Source organism: Acartia tonsa, chromosome 15, assembly GCF_053477335.1.
Source record: "Acartia tonsa isolate MP-2025a chromosome 15, ASM5347733v1, whole genome shotgun sequence".
Taxonomy (NCBI): Eukaryota; Metazoa; Arthropoda; class Copepoda; order Calanoida; family Acartiidae; genus Acartia; species Acartia tonsa.
In genome coordinates, this window is record NC_137274.1 from 2,274,297 (window position 1) to 2,293,918 (window position 19,622).

Here is a 19,622-nt window from a genome sequence, read left to right on the forward strand (position 1 = left end):
ACAGGTGTTCAAGTCACTTTCAGGTTACAGGTATGATCCTTCAGGTCCTGATCCTCCAGGTCTCCAGAAATCTTTAAAAGGCTCCTGTGGCCGCAATTTTTGACTTAGAGACTTAAAATTTTAAACTTAAGCTTTTCTCACATGTCTACATAACGTATTAAAATTTTATGAAGATCCGCCGCCGTTTTCCCGCCGACTGCCGACTGCGGCGGCTGGCAGCTGCCAAGTACAGCTGCGGCCGCTGAAATTTATATTTTGATATTTCTAATGTAAATTTCACATAAAGATAAACATTTCTGGAAAAAAATTGTTCTTCTAGCTTCAAAAATAAGAAAATTACAGCCGTTTGAAATTTTTAAGTAAAAAATGACCTAAAAACAAAGGTTGTTTAATAAAAGGGTGAAGGAAGCGAAAATTGACTTAGACTTATGAAAGGTCGGAAATTTTTTATCAAACAGGGGACTTGCACAAAAAATTTTAGCCCTCTAGCTCTATTTAATAGGAACTGAGATAATAGGGGGGGGGGGGGGCGTTGAACGCCTAAAATATATCAGTGTGCCCTTAAACAGTTTCTGTATTTAAGAACTTTTGCAACACATTTATGTATAATCTTGTCAAAACTTATATATTTATATTTTGTATATACTTTCAGTTATGACACTCTACAAGAGTTAATGTTGTTTTGTCATACCATTTCAGAGCTTCGCTATTATGATGAAGCCAAAATATCAGACAAACAAATATTAAAACTTGTACAGTGTCAAAACTTAATGAGCAAAATATTAAACAAGGATTACAACAACTATCAAAGCAAAGCTCCGATATGGAAGGACTAGCGGATACGCCACCTAGAGGCCTCTAGGGGCACTTGAGGAGAGGAGAGTGGAATTTTATAACCCAATTTATTATTTTATATTTTAAAAGAAAAAGTAAAAAAATAAACTTTTTTTTGGGGGGGGCGGAGAATTTTTTTCTAGGGGCGATTTCTCTTGGGAGGGTGGTGGTACCCTTCCCCAAAATAGTTATAAACCTTCCCAGTACCTCTGAGAAGATACTATGTTAAGGAGAACCCGATCGGTTCAGCGGTTAGCGAGATCCTTTGGTACAAACACACAGACAAACAGACATCCTGTTACTTTAGTATAATGATAAACAAACATTAACACTTTTAGAGTGTCAGAACCATGAATAATCAGAATATTTTAATGCATAAGTCTGAACGTTATTGTAAGTAAATTTGTTGCAAAACTGCTTAAATACATGATACTGTTTACATTTCTAGGACTTGATGATAGAGATGCTTTGCTTATGATATTGTACCTTGTTGTAATAGGAATCAGTATACCAAAATCAGATGAATTGGAAATGAGTTAATCGTTACGGACGGACTGACCCTAATTATAGAAAAGCTTCGCTTTTAGAAATTGTAAGTAAATTTGTTGTATAATTACATAGTTCGGGGACTTACATTTTATGGGTTGATTATAGAGTTGCTTAACTTAAAATATTCATCTACAATACAAAGTAGCTTGATGTCTGTCCGTCTGTCTGTTCGTCCGTACGTCCGTCCGTCTGAAGCTTAAGTTCTCGGTAACCACTGAACCGATCGGATTCTACTCTTCAGGGAATATACCTACTGGTCCTTGGTGGTTTTAGGCTATTTTCTTGGACGATGGGACACCCAAAACCCCCCCAAAAACAAAAAAAATTCCCCCCATTTTTTTTTGTTCAAGATCATTTTGATCACCTCTTTGGCAGACCCCTAGAGGCTAAGGGCGAAGCCGCAAGTAAACGTATAAAATAAGTTATTTAATAGAAGCTTTAGGGAAATACATTTTTATTAGCGAGGCTACTAGCTAATTTGTCATTTATAAACATTCAAGGCCAAATAATTGTCTGGATGTATATATGAATACTAGCGGCTATGCCCCCTAGAGGCCTCTAGGGGCACTTGGCGAGGGGGGAGTAGAATTTGATAACCCAATTTCTTATTTTAGATTTTTTTAAAGTAAAAAGAATTTTTGTGGAGCTGGATTTTTTTTTTGGGGGGGTTGGGGTTGGGGTTGGCTCATCCCGATTTGGCGAACAATTGAAATGATTTAAAGATCCAGCTCTGAATTGCATTTTTTGTCTGTTTGTTTTTTTTTGTGGGGGGGGGGGTCCTAATAACTTTTTTTTATTGAAAATTGCTGTTATAAGAAATTTCAGAAGAGTTACAACTTATTTTTAGTAGCAACTCTATAATTTAAAATATCCGGCTGTCCGTCCGTCACAAATAGATAGCTTTTTTCGTTAATTAAGGCATGTTAGAATTGTCCTATCGATTTCAAACTTTGCATGGTGATTCCTTTAATAGTTAGGTACGATTAAGAAAGCGTAGCAACTCCATTATCATTACCAGAATGTCCGTACGTCCATTTTAAACATGTTGATTTTTTTACTTTTTTAACAACAAATTTTTATGTGATCTCAATCACCCGATTAATCTGATTTTTGGTAAATTGATTCCTGGGATGACAAAGTATAAAGTTATAAGCAAAGCAACCATATAATCAAGTCCTAAAAATGTAAGTACGTCCATAAACATTATCCTATATTAAGCAGTTTTTCAAAAAATTTACTTACAATTTTGCTTCGTCTCATTTATATTCTGATTATTCAGTTCTGACACTATACAAGTGTTAATGTCCGTTTGTCCTACTGTTTCAGTGCTTCAATTTTATGGATGTTGTCATCCTTGTAAATTTATAATTTATTTTCTTATGCCACATCTGTTCGTAATTTCATTTCTTTAGTAGCAAAGCTACTCTATAATTCAAAATGTCCGTCTGTCAATCAGGAAGTGGGGGAAACGTAATTTTCTCGGTTCCTATTAAAGATAGACAGCTGTAAATTTTAAGTGAAGATTCCTACGACACATGCCCATCTAATCTGCATCAAAGTTTTTTTTATAAAATTCGTTTTTTGTAAAGTGGAAATACAATTTAAGTGGAATTATTTGGTGAAAAGTTTGGACACTTCTAGTTAGATAGAAATATCAATCTAGATTTAACTAAAGTACCCAAAGTTCTGACAGACAGACACATGTACAGACTCAGAGACATCATGTTACTTTTATATAAGGTTGCTTCACTCCTAGTCCTTAGGGGAGAGTGAGGGAGGTTAGAAAAATATCCTTAAACCAATCACAAGATATTCTTAAAGCCTACCTGAAAACAACTTATTCAGACCAACGTTTTTAAAGATTTTTAGCTTAAGATTCAAACAAATAGTAGCAACGCCCCTAGAGGCTATAGAAGCTTTTAAGGTGGGTGGATGGGGAAGAATTTTCAATTTTAGATTTAGAAAGAAAAGAAAAGAAAAAATTTCTTATGGCGATTTATCTTAGGTGGGTGGTGGTACCCTCCCTTAAATTGTTATAAACCTCCAATAATGGTTCAGCAATTAGCAAGCTCTTTTGGAACACACACACATACAAAGACTTAGACACATCCGGTTATTTTTAAATAAATATAATTTTTTGTGAATATATTTTAAAGGGAAGCTTTTCTATAATTTGGGTCAGTCCGTCTGTAATGCAAAGCTTTTTTTGTTTATTTAGACATGTTAGAATTGTCCTATTGATTTCAGACTTTGCATGGTGATTCCTGTAGTACGAATAGGAAAGCTTAGCAACTCTATAATCGTTACATGAATGTCTGTAGGTCGATATTAAACATGTTGATTTTTAACTTTTTTACAACAAATGTTAATGTGATGTAATGATCTGATTAATCTGAGATTTGGAATACTAATTCCTTAGACAACAAAATACAATGTTATTAGCGAAGCATCTCTTTAATGAAGTTCTAAAAAAGTAAGTATGTCCTTAAATATTATACTGTATTTAAGTATTTTTTTAACAAATTTACTCACAATTTTGTTTCAAATTTTATATATATATTCAGTTCTGACACTCTACAAGTGTTAATGTTTGTTTGTCCTACCGTTTCAGAGCTTTGCTTTTGTGGATGTTGTCATCCTTGTTAATTATAGAAAAACAACTCTATAATGCAAAGAACTGTATTTTAAAAACATATTTATACAGAGAACAATTAATAATTCCTAAATTACTAATTGTGGCCAAATCATTATTCTACAATCTTAATATCAATTAATTCCGGGTCGGTAAAGCATGCCTAAGCAAATATCCAGGTTTATTTCTAACTCAAAACCAAATTTTAAAATTTAGGGGCTAAATTGACAAAAATCTTAGAGGGAAAATTTAAAAAAAAACTAATTTCAAGATAACACTTGAAATTTTATCAAAATTTGGCTACAGGCTTGCTTTGTACAGAAATCAAATCAAAATATTTATAATAAATATTCAAATCTAATTTTTAATCTATGATTATCATGAAATTTGAAAAAAAAATATTTCATTTTTTTAAAGAATTAAAAGTAGATTTGAATACTTATTAAAAATATATATAACCTTATAATGCTAAATACTAGAGGGGGGGAAGTTTTAACACATTTGCGGAAACAGTGTGTATATGCTTTATCTTTGGACAGAGGCCTGCAGCTCCTGAACCTGGAGGCCTATCAAAAAAATCTTAAAATTGGGGGAAATTTATAATATATGAATGATTTTATCTTTAATAACCTATCCTCTCTGTCCAAAGATAAAGCCTATACACACTGCTTACGCAAATGTGTCAAAACTTCCCCCCCTCTTATATTTAAAAGTTATATGAAAAAATAGCGCAGCATTAAAGGGAGTGGGAACGTAAAAATTTCTCATCTGATTATCAAATCTTAACATTTACTAAGCACATTTCACTACACTGATCAACCAAAAATGTCCTATTCACAAAAATATCCAGAAATAATGCCTTGATTTTATGGTATTTTGAGAGGAAAAAAGGAAAAAACAGGGAAAATCTGAACGTCTTTGTTTCTTATAATGTTTGTAGGGATATTTAACTTGTCATATATAGTTGAAACAATTTACTTACTGTTAAGGATTTATTTTATGCTATAAAATTGCCAATTCGTTTTTTTATAACGTAGTAATTAGGTAATAAAGACATATTTTAAATTCGTATTATTGACAAAAAAAATACCTCACTGTCTACAAAGGGTTGAATCTCATAGGTTATATAAAATAATAATATCCTTTTTTATTGTGTGGAACAATAAATAACCCACTTTGGAGAATTAGTTTACACTTTTATCAGACTGTTTATAAAGAAATATTGCGTCTTTATTATTTACAAATTTGTAATTAAAGGTGGGCGAGAGATGGGCCATTTAAAGTTAATTGGATACTAATAAAAAACCTGTTTCTGGCTTTGTTATTGTATTTGGTTTTCAATAAAAAAATATTGCTTATTTTATCAATTTCTAAGTAACTATACATTGGATTAAAGCAAGGATTATGTTAAAAGCCAGCTTAACTGTTAGGAAAAATCTAGAACTATGTGAAAAAGTTTAATTTTAGCTATAATGGGAGAAAAAAGCAATTTAATGCACATTTTATATAATACGGAAAATTTCTTCCTTTTACCGTACCTTATAAAAATCGTCGGAAAAAGCCGTTTTTTAAGCAAACAAAAGCGCGTTTTGCTCTATCTGTGAGATATTATGAATGAGATAATGTTAAGATTTGATATTAAGATGAGAAAAATTTACGTTCACAGTCCCTTTAAATAGAATATCTTTTCATAAATAATCTTCTAAAATTTCAATATCTTTTATACTTAAGTAGATTAAATAATGTTTCCTTTTTTGAAATCCTTCAATAAGAAAGTAAGGCACATTCAACCTTTTTTTTTGGTTGTATGTTAGTTGGACAAACATGACAACATTATTGACACCCTAGCTATAGAGTTGCTGCACTTCATATCATATTAAATATCTATAGTATTGTTTTTATAGATTATATAGTTGAAATTAAAGTCGAATTACTTTAGCCAAAAAAAAAGTAATAAATTCTTTAAAGTTGGTTTTATAGATAAGATAGAAAGAATTTATATAAAAAAAATGTGTTGAATTCCAATGGCCAACAAATAATAATTTTTTTTTTTAAATTTTGACAATTTGTATAAAACAATACTAGATATGTATTTCCATCATGGTTTAGAACTTGTTTCAATACAGCTCAGATGAATTAGATTCTAAGCCATGATGGAAAAAGTTTACAAACATACATATAGGACAATATAGAACATAACTAAAGAAAATAAAAGTAATTAAATATCATGAATACCCACACCTTACCAAAATCCAATCAAGAAATTTAAACAAGAAAAAATCTAATTAGTTAGTAAACTATTTCTTCCTGTAAAGTAAGTACATTAGATATTCAAAAAGCAACTTTTTATATAATCATAAAAAAAAGTTTATTCTGAATTTACAGTATGCTGGAAATATTTGATTATGGAATAAATAGGAAAATATTCAATGTTTATTCTTACTTAATTACTATCATTGTCTTGATTAGATTAAGGGAGAGTATGTTGAATATTCATGATAAGTTATTCAAATTTTTGTGTATTAATCTTGGAAACGGATGCAGACACAGAGCAAAGGACTTTAGAAGATTCTGATCAGTCCTGAAATATTATTTATTTACCAGTTTAAACTATAAATATACAAGATATAATCCTATTTTATTAGGTAGTAAGCTTTTTTTGTCAGTTAGCAAAGGATCTTGCTAACCGTTGAACCGACTTGTTTCTACTTCAAAGTAAAGCTTCTTATAGTTACTGAATTGATTTTAGGCAATTTCAATTTTATTTAAAAACTCTGGGTATGGTTTTAGGTAGGGTTGGGCCGGATACTTTTTTGGCCGGATACCGGATACTGGATATCCGGCTGATTTCAAACGCCGTATATCCGGTAACCGGCCGGATATCCGGCCAACGCCGGATATCCGGCAAATATCCTGTTATCCGGCCAAATTACCGGATATCCGGCCGGATAACCGGCCAAATTACCAGATATTAAAGTAGTAAAAAAAAATTTCTTCAGAAATCTTATATAAATTTACATAAAGTTAAACTTATTCAGAAAAAATGTTCTTCTACCTTCAATAATAAGAAAATTATAGCCATTTAAGATTTTAAAAAGCAGAGATTTTTGGTGTAAAGTATAAAAAATTATAGAACCGGATATCCGGCCGGATAGTTTCAATATCCGGTATCCGGCCGGATATTGAAAATGGCCGGATATCCGGCCCAACCCTAGTTTTAGGTTATATTTAAGCACTTCCTTTTGAGTATATAGCCACTAGGTGCTAGCGGCAACAGTAATTTAATAGTAATCAAATAAAAAAGATATGTTTAAAAAAATTATGAACTAATAACAAATAGATAAGTAGAAAGATTAGGATGTGAATAATTAGATAGCTAAGAGAGAAATATTTGATTATTGAATAAAAAAAGTATTTTTCACTATTAACCTGTCTACTATTATATTATAAATATAATATATAATAAACTTTTTGATATACATATACATAGATAAATATCCTACCTAGCTTTATGTTGTAGATAATTATATCTCACTTCCTCTCTTGGCTCCTGAAATTATTATGTTTTTTAAATTCATTTGAAAATTCATTTTTTCTAGGGGTAATTTCTCTTCGGAGGGTTGTAGTACCCTCTCCCAAAATAATAATAAAACCTTCCCAGAACATATGATAAGCTACATTGTAAAGGAGAACCATATTGGCTCAGCGGTTAGTAAGATCCCTTGTTACAGACAGACACACAGCCACAGATCATGTTACTTTATCATAAGAACTAGTGGCTTCGCCCCTAGCCTCTAGGGGCTTTGAGCCATTAGTTAATTTTATGAAAAATAAAAACCCAACCCCCAAGAAAATAGCTTAAAACCACCACAGGACCAATAGTTATATATACTGAAGAGTATAATCCGATTTGTTCTGTGGTTACCAAGATCTTAAGCTTCAGACAGATGGATGGACGGACGGACGGACAGATGGACAGACAGACATCAAGCTACTTTGTATTATTAATATAAATGTTTATGCTTTCAATAGACTGTTAATTCATATAATACATATTTTGACTGTGTATACTGCTACATAATAAAATAATATTTTTGTATTTTGTTTCTTTTCTTTGTTTGTTTTGACCATTTAATTACAGATCAAAATATTTTTTTATTTAATGAAATTTTACGATTTAGATAGACAGACACATAATACTAGATAAGAATAATCAAATTATATTTATAGATTAATTAAGCTTACCATGTCCCCTAAGTATTTCTGCTATTTTAGCTTTTCTGGTTTTCAATCCTTCAGAGTCCCACCGAGATTGCTCAAGGGCAAAGTCCAGTGCTGTTTTAGCTAGAAATTATTAGATATATAAAAATTATGTGATTATAAATCAAATATGTAAATGATATGACTGTAGATCAAATCTGCAATACAAATGGGGCATTAAAGAATAAAAGTTAAGAAGATGAATATTGAATCTAAATAATCTAAAGTCTATTTACGGCTCTCCTTTACAGGGAGCTTCTTTTCATAAAGTATAAAGAAAATACATCTCTCAGAGGTGTGCACTAGGGTTTGAAGGGGGATAATAATTAAGAATTTATTTTAGAAAATAAAGATTTTTAAATTGAAGGGTGAAGGAAACAAAATAAGACAGACCAACTTATATCAAACAGGGGACATGCACATTTTTTTTGGGAGCTGAGGTGTTAAGAGGACCCTCCCCCCAAATAAATTAAAAATGCAGAAAGGGGTGTGACTTTTAAGAGTTAAGTTTAAAAGGAAAAGCGCATCACAATTTGGCAAGGAAATACATAATGTTAAGTTAAAGAGATTTGGTAAATAATTTTTTACCCTGTAAAAGAGGGTTTGTGATTGTTTTATATTCATAATCATGGATGTTATTTCCACCCTCCCAAAGATATAGATAGATAGATAGATAGATAGATAGATAGATAGATAGATAGATAGATAGATAGATAGATAGATAGATAGATAGATAGATAGATAGATAGATAGATAGATAGATAGATAGATAGATAGATAGATAGATAGATAGATAGATAGATAGATAGATAGATAGATAGATAGTTAGATAGATAGATAGATAGATAGATAGATAGATAGATAGATAGATAGATAGATAGATAGATAGATAGATAGATAGATAGATAGATAGATAGATAGATAGATAGATAGATATATAGATAAATATATAGATAGATAGATAGATAGATAGATAGATAGATAGATAGATAGATAGATAGATAGATAGTTAGATAGATAGATAGATAGATAGATAGATAGATAGATAGATAGATAGATAGATAGATGGATAGATAGATAGATAGATAGATAGATAGATAGATAGATAGATAGATAGATAGATAGATAGATAGATAGATAGATAGATAGATAGATAGATAGATAGATAGATAGATAGATAGATAGATAGATAGATAGATAGATAGATAGATAGATAGATAGATAGATATATAGATAGATAGATAGATAGATAGATAGATAGATAGATAGATAGATAGATAGATAGATAGATAGATAGATAGATAGATAGATAGATAGATAGATAGATAGATAGATAGATAGATAGATAGATAGATAGATAGATAGATAGATAGATAGATAGATAGATAGATAGATAGATAGATAGATAGATAGATAGATAGATAGATAGATAGATAGATAGATAGATATATAGATAGATAGATAGATAGATAGATAGATAGATAGATAGATAGATAGAAATTAAGTATAATAATTTGATAACTAACCACTATTAGCCGTGGTGTTGATATCAGCTTTATGTTCTAATAAGACCTGCACAACATCAGAGTGTCCATTCCATGCTGCATACATAAGACTTGTCCTTCCTAGATATAAATATATTAGATTTATTATATATTGTGTAGTTTAGAATAGAATTATAGATACACAGGGAGCTATATATAGAATAGTATAATTTTGTAATATATGTATAATAAGTTAGATAGATATATGTGATGTAAATATAGTATTATAATAATATTATGTAACTAACCACTTATATCCTTGGCATTGACAGAAGCTCCATGTTGTAATAAGAGCTGCACAACATCAGTATGTCCATAATATGCTGCCCACATAAGACTGGATTGTCCTAGATATAAATATATTAGATTTATTATATATTGTTTAGTTTAGAGTAGAGTTATTGATACACAGGGAAATAAATATAGAAAATTATAATTTTGTAATATATGCATAGAAAGACAGGTAGATAGATATATGTGATGTAAATATAGTATTATAATAATATTATGTAACTAACCATAATTATCCTTGGCTTTGATATCAGCTCCATGTTCTAATAAGACCTCCACAACATCAGTACGTCCATTCCATGCTGCCCACATAAGACTTGTCCTTCCTATATATAAATATATTAGATTTATTATATATTGTTTAGTTTAGAGTAGAATTATAGATACACAGGGAGCTATATATAGAATAGTATAATTTTGTAATATATGTATAGTGAGATAGATAAATAGATATATGTGATGAAAATATAGAATTATAATAATATTATGTAACTAACCACTATTAGCCGTGGCGTTGATATCAGCTCCATGTTCTAATAGGAGCTGCACAACTTCATAGTGTCCTTTATATGCTGCCCACATAAGACTGGATTGTCCTAGATATAAATATATTAGATTTATTATATTGTGTAGTCTAGAATAGATTTATAGATACACAGAGAAATAGAAAAGTAATAAGTATATATTGGTGGATAAGTTGGGTAAATTAACTAACCATGATTATTTGTAGCTTTTATCTCAAAGTTTTCAGTTAATTTTGTTGTTACCCCAATGTACTTCAAACATTTACCCCCCCCCCCTCTACCTACTAATATTTCAAAATTAAATTGAAAAAAAGAAGGTTAGCCATAACTCTTGTATTATATGTCTGCAGAGGATTCCTAAAACTGAAGGGCCTACAACTGTGGTGCCCTAACCATCAGGGAGTAAGGGAGGGGACAATGGGCAATTAATTCAATTTAAGAGCGTTCGCTGAAAAGCAATGAAAACCAGATTTATCAAGAAAATATTACCAAAATTGTAAAGGGATTATGGTAACCTAATTTAGAACAAAATTAGTTCTAAGAAAAAAATCATTTACTTGAAAATTAAATTATCAATACATCACAATGTAGTAAACATTCTGTAATTAATAACTTGAAAAATCTTGTTTAGAACTACCTAAACCCTTCTCATATATTTTTAACTGACACATAAAGTCAAGCGGTTCTTAGATTAATTTATACATAAATATCACAGTAGAGTTTCTATACATGAAATGACATTTTCTTGGGAAAAAATATTTGTTAAAACCAGCCATTAATAACAAATTTTTCTGTCTGCATATTCAAAACTAGCTCAGCTAGTTAGCGGGGCATTGTTGCGCAAGTACCCAAAGTCAGCCAAAATCTGCTGTATTTGTGCACATTCCCTTTAAGCCAGTACCCAAAGTCTGAGACTCCTAAAAATTGAATATTCGATCCATTGTCCCCTCCCTTACTCCCTGCCTAACCATGCAGGGCTAACCAATACAAACTTACCAAACAGCAGACCAAAAATAAAAAAAAACTAACTCAAAACTAATTCCCTCTCTTATATTCAATTACATAAAAATGGTGGGATTAAGTGCTCAAGAGGCAGTTTAGGGAAAAATCTGTAATTTAAGACAATTAAATTAATTAAAAAACAACTGCACTGAATGTTTTAATTTAAAATTAAAGAAAGAAAGTATTTACAAAGAAGTAATTCTAAGCCACTTTTTAATCAATATTATCAATCAACTAGTTCTAGAGTATGTTCTGGCTTGTTACTTAAAGGGACTGTGAACGAGAAAATTTCTCATCAAATTATCAAATCTTAAGATCATCTCATTCATATAATCTCAAAGATAGGGAAAAACTGTCTCTTATTTCCTTAAAAACGGCTTTTTCCGCCGATTTTTATCATTTCTAAGATTGGGGAAAAAATTTCTGGACTATAAAAATGTGCAGTTAACCCATTAGTGCCGAGCGCCACTTTTATGGGCCGATCGAGCTGTAAGTTTCAGGGAAGCTTTATAATGGTCAAAACGGAATTCGTATTTTTTTGTTTTGCTCTAGTGGCGTGCACAGGAAAGTTGCAAAAAAACCCGGTTCGGCTTGGCCATAAATACCAACCAGGCATTAACACCCGTTTTTGGTGCTTTCCCCCAGTTTTAAAACCCGGTTGACCTGTATAAACCCGGTTATTTTGACCAAAAATCGAAAAATGTAATTTTTGAACGCCAAAAGTGAGATGAACACTTTTTAGAACTTTGATACGATCCGTAATTGAAAACTACACAACCTCATGTAATCTAAAGAGCTACAAGTATAATACGAAGCGATTTATTTCAAATTTAGTGTTTCGGCTATAGGTGCCGCCGTTTTCGGGTAAAAAAACCCGTTGCTCGAAGTTTTAAAAGACACACACTACAAAAAAAGAACATATAAAATTTGGGTGTTACATATCAGAAAACGAGCATAAAACTATTGGGTGACACCTATAGAGATTACTAGGGTTATTAGGGTGGCTCAAACCCTTACTAATGACGTAAACTGTTATTTTATTGGTTGAAAAGTTAAAACCGGGTAATAAAAACCGAAACCGAGCCGGGTTTTAAAATTTTCGGGTATTTATGGCCAAGCCGAACCGGGTCATAATAGGGCGTAAAAAAACGATAAAAAAATCACATAAAAAATTATAATTTGAATAAAACGAATTCACAAATAGATGTACTTGTCAATAAACATTAGATTTCACAAAAAAAATCAGCGACTTTACTATAAAAACAAAAAAGTTAGAAGGGTATTTTGAATTTTCATGATTTTCAAATTTTGTTGAGCTATACCAGCAAACGGAAGTAAGCTAAACTGCCTGCTCCAGGGGGAAATGAAAGTCAGGGTAGTAGAGGGGGGATTCATTCTGAGAATGATGCAATTATGAAGCCGGAAACCGTTTTTTTTTCCATTTTTCGGAACCGGGTTTTAGTGCCCGGTTCGGCACTAATGGGTTAATTGTCTTTTTTTCCTTCTATAGCAACAACTAAGCTTTTTGACATAGTTCTCTATTTTTTCTAACAGTTATGCTGCCTTTTAACCTAATCCTTGCTTTAAACTAACGTATAGTTACTTAGAAATTGATAAAAGTGCAATATTTCTTAATAAACAGTCAGATGAAAATGTAAACTAATTCTCCTAAGTGGGTTATTTATTGTCCAACACAATAAAAAGGTATATCATTATTTTAAATAACCTCTGAGAATCAACCCTTTGTAGACAGTGAGGTTTTTTTTTTGTCAATAATATGAATTTAAAATAGATCTTTATTACCTAATTACTATGTTATTAAAAAACTAATTTGCAATTTTATATCATAAAAGCCTTAAAATGAAGTAAATTGTTTCAACTAAACATGACAAGTTAAATATCCCTACAAACATTATGAGAAAAAAAACGTTTAGATTTTCCCTGTTTTTTCCTTTTTTCCTCCCAAAATACCATAAAGTCAAGTCATTATTCCTGCATGTTTTTGTTAATAGGACGTTTTTGGTTGATCAGTGTAGTGAAATGGGCTTAGACAATGCAATGTTAAGATTTGATAATCAGATGAAAAATTTTTACGTTCACACTCCCTTTAAATGTAAAGACTGGGTAAAACAATGATATTGATGAAGGATGATTGGACGTGCAGATAATGATTTAGAGATAAAAATTACTTACCTTCTTTATCCTTTAAATTCACATCTGCACCATTGGATATATAATACTTTACTTTCTCCAATAGTCCTGCCTTTGATGCATCAAGAAGAAGATTTCCTACATAAATTAATCTTTTGTGAAATATAAATCTAACTGTCTATAAATAAGAATGTATGAGAACATTAATAACAACATAAATTTTTTTAGAATTAAAATTAGTGAAGGGGAGTAGTAATTTTTTTATTGTTTGTTTACTCTTTAGACAAGTCAGGCAAGGATGTACTTGGTACCCTTAAATGGTCAGGATACCATATAAATTATGGATGGGATATAAAACCAAATCCTTAAACCTCCGTTTATTCCTATTGTATTTCAAAAAGAATATAAATTGGATTATGATAAAAGTTCTTATCAAAAGATCTATTTTGCTAATTATCTTTCTTGCAATGTAAACACAAATTTGTATTATATACATTATATTTATCATTTTTTCTGTTAACCTGCTTCATCTAGCTTTTTCTTGTATTCCTTATACTTCTCCTGAAATTTTATAATTAGTAGTAAATCATTCCTATCTTAATTTCAAAAGTCAATTTTATCATCAACATTAGGGCTTTTTATAAATTTTTTTTCAGTAAAATAATTTCATTAAAAAATAAAGCAAATCTTACATTCATCTCATCAGTCACATTACACTCATAGGCTCTAAATTAAAAACATAAGATAAAATTATAAAAAAGAAATATGACTCAGAAAAAAATATAAATTTTTTTCTTTTTTTCTTTTTCAAAAATTTCTTTTAAACTTTTTTTATCATGGGTACAAAATTGACTATATGTCAGTAAACATGTGGGGGTCTAGAATCCCAAGCAAAACCAAGCCCCCTTTAGTCATAAGTCAGTCAAAGTTATATTTTGCTTCTTCAACCTTTTATTTAACAAACTTTGTTTCATTATAATTTTCTTATTCTTAATTGAACCTAGAACAACTTTTGCAGAATTCTTTAGGTAAATTTATAATATAAATTTCAGCAGCATCTTCTGTACTATGTAGCTGCCAGCCACTGCTGTTTCTCCAAAATTATAAAATAAAAGTTCTTTTTGTGGCAATATTTGTTGATATTATTCCATTAGAAAAATATAATGAATATATTGACGGTTATCCCTAGATTCTATAAAGGCAAAAAAATTGTTTACATAAATCAATCAAATGATCAATTTGAAGCTACTCTAAAATTAGTAACTAAATTATCAAAATTTTAAGCTTAAAAAAAGCTCACTGACCACTTAATAACACTTTAAAAAAATAGTCTTAAGATGTTTTATTAACAACACTTTTAAAAAATATACCTCGAAATCTCAACCACATCCACTGGAGATAATTGGCTCTGAAAATAGGCTTGTTTAAGTTTTAAACCAAATTAAGGGATATTTCACAAATAACTGTTCTTGGGTAAGATTTAACTATTATTAGACAAGTGATAACTTCTACTTCCTGACTACAAAGGCCACGGATACTAGGGTAATTCTACAATATTTGACAAGAAAATATCTCTAGTAAAGAACCACGTACATCTTAATTTTGGAACATTTATTTTCTCTTAAAAGCATAGAATAGTTAATATTATAGGTTTTTTCTCACTTATTTTTTGTGTAGATTCGATATTTGAAGCCAGATTAAATAGAGGATTTGTAGTTTTTGAGATATTTGACCTATTAAGAAGCCCCTTAATAAAAAAAATATAAATACCAAGAAAGCCACTAAAAATAATACCAAGAATATAGGCTTGATGTAAAAATTATAAAGTTAATGTTATCAATTAAAGAAATAATAGTTATAATTTGGTTTACTTTACAATAAGCTTTTGCTACCTGATATTGGGTATAAACTTCCTCAATATCAGAATTACAGTAAAGTATAAGTCTAATAACAGTTCATCAGTACAAAACTTTTTTGAGAAACAGCATAAGTCACCCCTTTTTTCTTGAATCTCCAATATTCCTATTGATCTCCTCTCTTTCTCCTTCTACACCATATACGAAAAAATGGCACACCTTGACTATGTCTCAGTATGCAAAGGATGTTGAGGACTTTCAATGCATCATATATAGAAAAGTGGCACAACTCAAGTCTGTATTGCATCTATGAGGCATGCAAACTCACAAAATAGGAGCTTATTTTACAATTAGAGGCCGATTGTTAGGTCTAGTGTAGAAAAATAGTTGAATTTATATGAACAATACTGAGAACCCTTAAAGGATAGAAGCTTTGTCCTTTAAATACTTGGGATAACTTTAATCTTCAACATCCTTTCCATACTTAGACATAGGCAAGGTATGCCATTTTTTCGTATATGGTGTAGAAGGAGAAAGCGAGGAGATCAACAGGAATATTGGAGATTCAAGAAAAAAGGGGTGACATATGCTGTTTCTCAAAAAGTTTTGTACTGATGAACTGTTATTTGACTTATATTTTACTGTAATTCTGATATTGAGGATGTTTAAACCCAATATCAGGTAGCAAAAGCTTATTGTAAAGTAAACCAAATTATGACTATTATTTCTTTAATTGATACCATTAACTTTATAATTTTTACATCAAGCCTATATTCTTGGTATTATTTTAAGTGGCTTTCTTGGTATTTATATTTTTTTATTAAGGGGCTTCTTAATAGGTCAAATATCTCAAAAACTACATATCCTCTATTTAATCTGGCTTCAAATATCAAATCTACACAAAAAATAAGTTAGAAAAAACCTATAATATTAACTATTCTATGCTTTTAAGAGAAAATAAATGTTCCAAAATTAAGATGTACGTGGTTCTTTATAATAAACAATAATGTTAAGATTTTCCATGTTTTTCCATTTTCCTTCTAAAAATGCCACAAATCCAGAAATAAATCATATTTTTGATAATTAGATATTTTTGGTTGATAAGTATTGCTAAAGGTTTTATAATCAGATGATAATGGCATATCAACAAAGAATATTCATAACTAGCGGCTATTACCCACCTAGAGGCCTCTAGGGGCACTTGAAGAGGGGGGAGTTGAGTTTGATAACCCAATTTTTTTTAGATTTAAAAAGTTAAATTTAAAAAAAAGTGGGGGAGGTCGATTTTTTTTTGGGGGGGGGGGTTGCTATCCTCTCTAAAATAGTTAAAAACCTTCCAAGGACCAATTAGAAGCTACACTGTAAAGAAGAGCCTGATCGGTTCAGCAGTTAGGAGATAATTTTGTAAAGACATACAAACGCACAGACAAACAAACATCCTGTTACTTTATTATAAGGATTAGACTCAAAATAATACTAACAGGATATTGTTTGAGCAAACCAGTGTCATTGAAGTATGTTCTAAATGGCTCCTTGACAATTATACATGCTGTCTCATTATCTTTGCAATGTCCTCCACTTTCTGGATAATGGGTGATGGAGAAGTAGTCGTATGGAGTCTAAATATATTCATACATTAATATTTCATATTTGGGTAAGGCATTATTCACTACAAAATATTAAAAAATGTATTTTAGTTATTGCTTAGACACACCCTGCCTTAACCATTTAAAGGATAGAAAAAATTTACCATCAAAACGGACAATGCAGCATTCAAATAGGACCTAGTGCCAAGTAGAATCCATTGAGCATAAAATCCTAGCTGCTCCTTCTTGGCAGAAATTTCATTTTTAAGATTGAAGGTGAAAAACACTTAATTCACCCAATATACAAGGTAATTTTACTTTTAATACAGGAAGAAAAAATGTGTTTCTGTAAATTGTGCTCAATAGGATACTTTTGTGACACAAATAAAATCTTATTAATGTGAAATCAATAAAGCAGTTGTGATTTGACTCAAATTTAGTTAACTTGTCTTTGTGTTTTAATTGTTTTTTTTTAATCTCAAACATTTGGGTATAGAGTTCTTTGCAAATTGTGTATGTGCTAAAATAGAGATAATCTAGAAACGCACTTTCTAAATCATCCAATAGGATACCTGGCGAAGAGAAATTTGGCTATTTTATTGGTTGTACAGATTTTTGCATGGAAGAGATGGAGAGTTTTCATTTTGTGTGCAAAATGTGTAAAAGAAAATATTTGCATTTCTTAGAATAAAGCTTTGAAAAGGTAAAACCCATTCTGTAAGAATTACTTTCTTTTCTTGTTTAAAGTAGAGCATATAGGTATTAAAGCGTATATAATAAGTCAACTATGAATAGTTGCATTTCAAATTGTTGAAATTTCTTTCCTGTATTACTCAAATGGATCATCCATAACCAAACTAATCACAGGTTTTTGTCTTTTAGAATTTCAACAGATTACATGACCTGTTTGACAAACTAGTTATACTTTATGTATATGGCTAAGATATGATTTAAAGGTTTATTGAATACTGTATGATAATCCACTGAGCTAATTTTCTTTTACTTTTTAAAGTACTCTTTTAAAATGAAGATAGAAACTTAAGTCTGCCTTTCTCGAACAGGGAATCTTAGGCTTAAACACAAATCACTCTAGAAGTGACTAAGAATCCAGTTTGCCTAAATGCATGTTAAAATCATCAACCAGGCTCTCATATCTTCAGATGTCAGCTGGTTTTGAGCTTAAACTAGTATTAACTACTTTCTAAAGCTTTGTTTACAATCAATGTACAGTTCAAATTTGAGTTAAACTTTGGCTTTGTCAAGTTCAGATTGTATTGAATTTCTCCCAGAAATTCATGTTTATTAATGAAATTTTTAGCTTTAAAAGGTGTACCATGATAACCTTTTAAAACAAAACGCTTAATTAAAGGGTTCTTTAACTATAAGTCTTGCCTTTGCTGTGCTGTGGCAATGTTTATCATGATTGAGATCTTCAGTATATTTGATGTAAAAGATCAACATCTCTAAATGGTACTTAACATTGAGGATAGGGAAAGAACTTCTGGAAAGAACTAAAGCAATCAAATTTCTTTGTAATCAGACACTATCCAATAAAATTTAACTTACTTAGATCAAATATAAATCAAAAGTTGCTGTTTGATTCAACCATATCAGAAACAAGAACTTGTAGATTTTGTAGGTTGGGGCTTATTGCCATTAAACATACCAGTTTCAGGATCATTTTACCAGCTAAAGTCTTGTGAAAATATAATATCACACACTTAGAAGAATCTATAACTCCATCTATTGGGATTTATATTAGCACTCAGCACAGACCTTAGGTTTCACCAAAGCATTAAGTTTTTATTATTAAGTGGAAAGCTTTACAGCAGTTTAATATAGAAGAGAACTTGAAAAAAGAATTAGTTACATTTCACAAAGATACCTACCTTATTAATTGGTCTTCAATTTCATTAACAAATTCATATCAGAAATTTTAATAGAAACTGATTTATTACAAATTATTACTTGGCAGTTTATTAGAATTATATAGAATATTATAGAAATATTAACCATACATGTAAGTAATCCGATAACCTGTAGAGTCATATCTTAGCACTATAATCATCTAAAATATCTCTGGTCCTATACTTTTTCAGCTTAAAAGAGAAATTCTAGCAGACAAACACCTTTGTTTATTTTTTTTTATGTATGATCCATTCCAGTAATACAGCAAAGAAATTTTTCAACAATATGATTTCTAAAAAGCTAACTTTGTCTTAAGAAATGCAAAAAAAAATATCTATTTTCTGTCAAAATCTTTACACATTTCTACCAATAACTTAGCCAGATTGTTCTTCCATGGTTATTCTATTGGCTGATTAAGAGAGTATGTTTCTAAATTTTCTCTATTCTTAATAAGTAAAGAATTCTATACCTTAATGTTTGATATT

General features: G+C 30.4%; 2 protein-coding genes across 2 annotated transcripts in view; both read right to left on the reverse strand.

The window, feature by feature from the left end:
- Nucleotides 1–5,692: 5,692 nt before the first annotated feature.
- The window catches only part of LOC145307367 (uncharacterized), a 181,384-nt gene continuing 167,454 nt past the window's right edge, over nt 5,693–19,622 (reverse strand). The window contains exons 25-26 of the mRNA XM_080149747.1: nt 7,519–7,565; nt 5,693–6,596 (exon numbers count right to left, since the gene is read on the reverse strand). Of these exons, the coding sequence (XP_080005873.1) occupies nt 7,540–7,565 (26 nt within the window). The 3' untranslated portion in view covers nt 5,693–6,596; nt 7,519–7,539. The remainder of the gene's footprint in view (nt 6,597–7,518; nt 7,566–19,622) is intronic.
- The window catches only part of LOC145307495 (uncharacterized), a 44,112-nt gene continuing 32,736 nt past the window's right edge, over nt 8,247–19,622 (reverse strand). Inside the window, exons 14-22 of the mRNA XM_080149950.1 lie at nt 17,125–17,262; nt 15,158–15,195; nt 14,480–14,513; nt 14,309–14,348; nt 13,830–13,925; nt 10,608–10,706; nt 10,338–10,436; nt 10,068–10,166; nt 8,247–8,359 (exon numbers count right to left, since the gene is read on the reverse strand). Coding sequence (XP_080006076.1) covers nt 8,247–8,359; nt 10,068–10,166; nt 10,338–10,436; nt 10,608–10,706; nt 13,830–13,925; nt 14,309–14,348; nt 14,480–14,513; nt 15,158–15,195; nt 17,125–17,262 — 756 coding nt within the window. The remainder of the gene's footprint in view (nt 8,360–10,067; nt 10,167–10,337; nt 10,437–10,607; nt 10,707–13,829; nt 13,926–14,308; nt 14,349–14,479; nt 14,514–15,157; nt 15,196–17,124; nt 17,263–19,622) is intronic.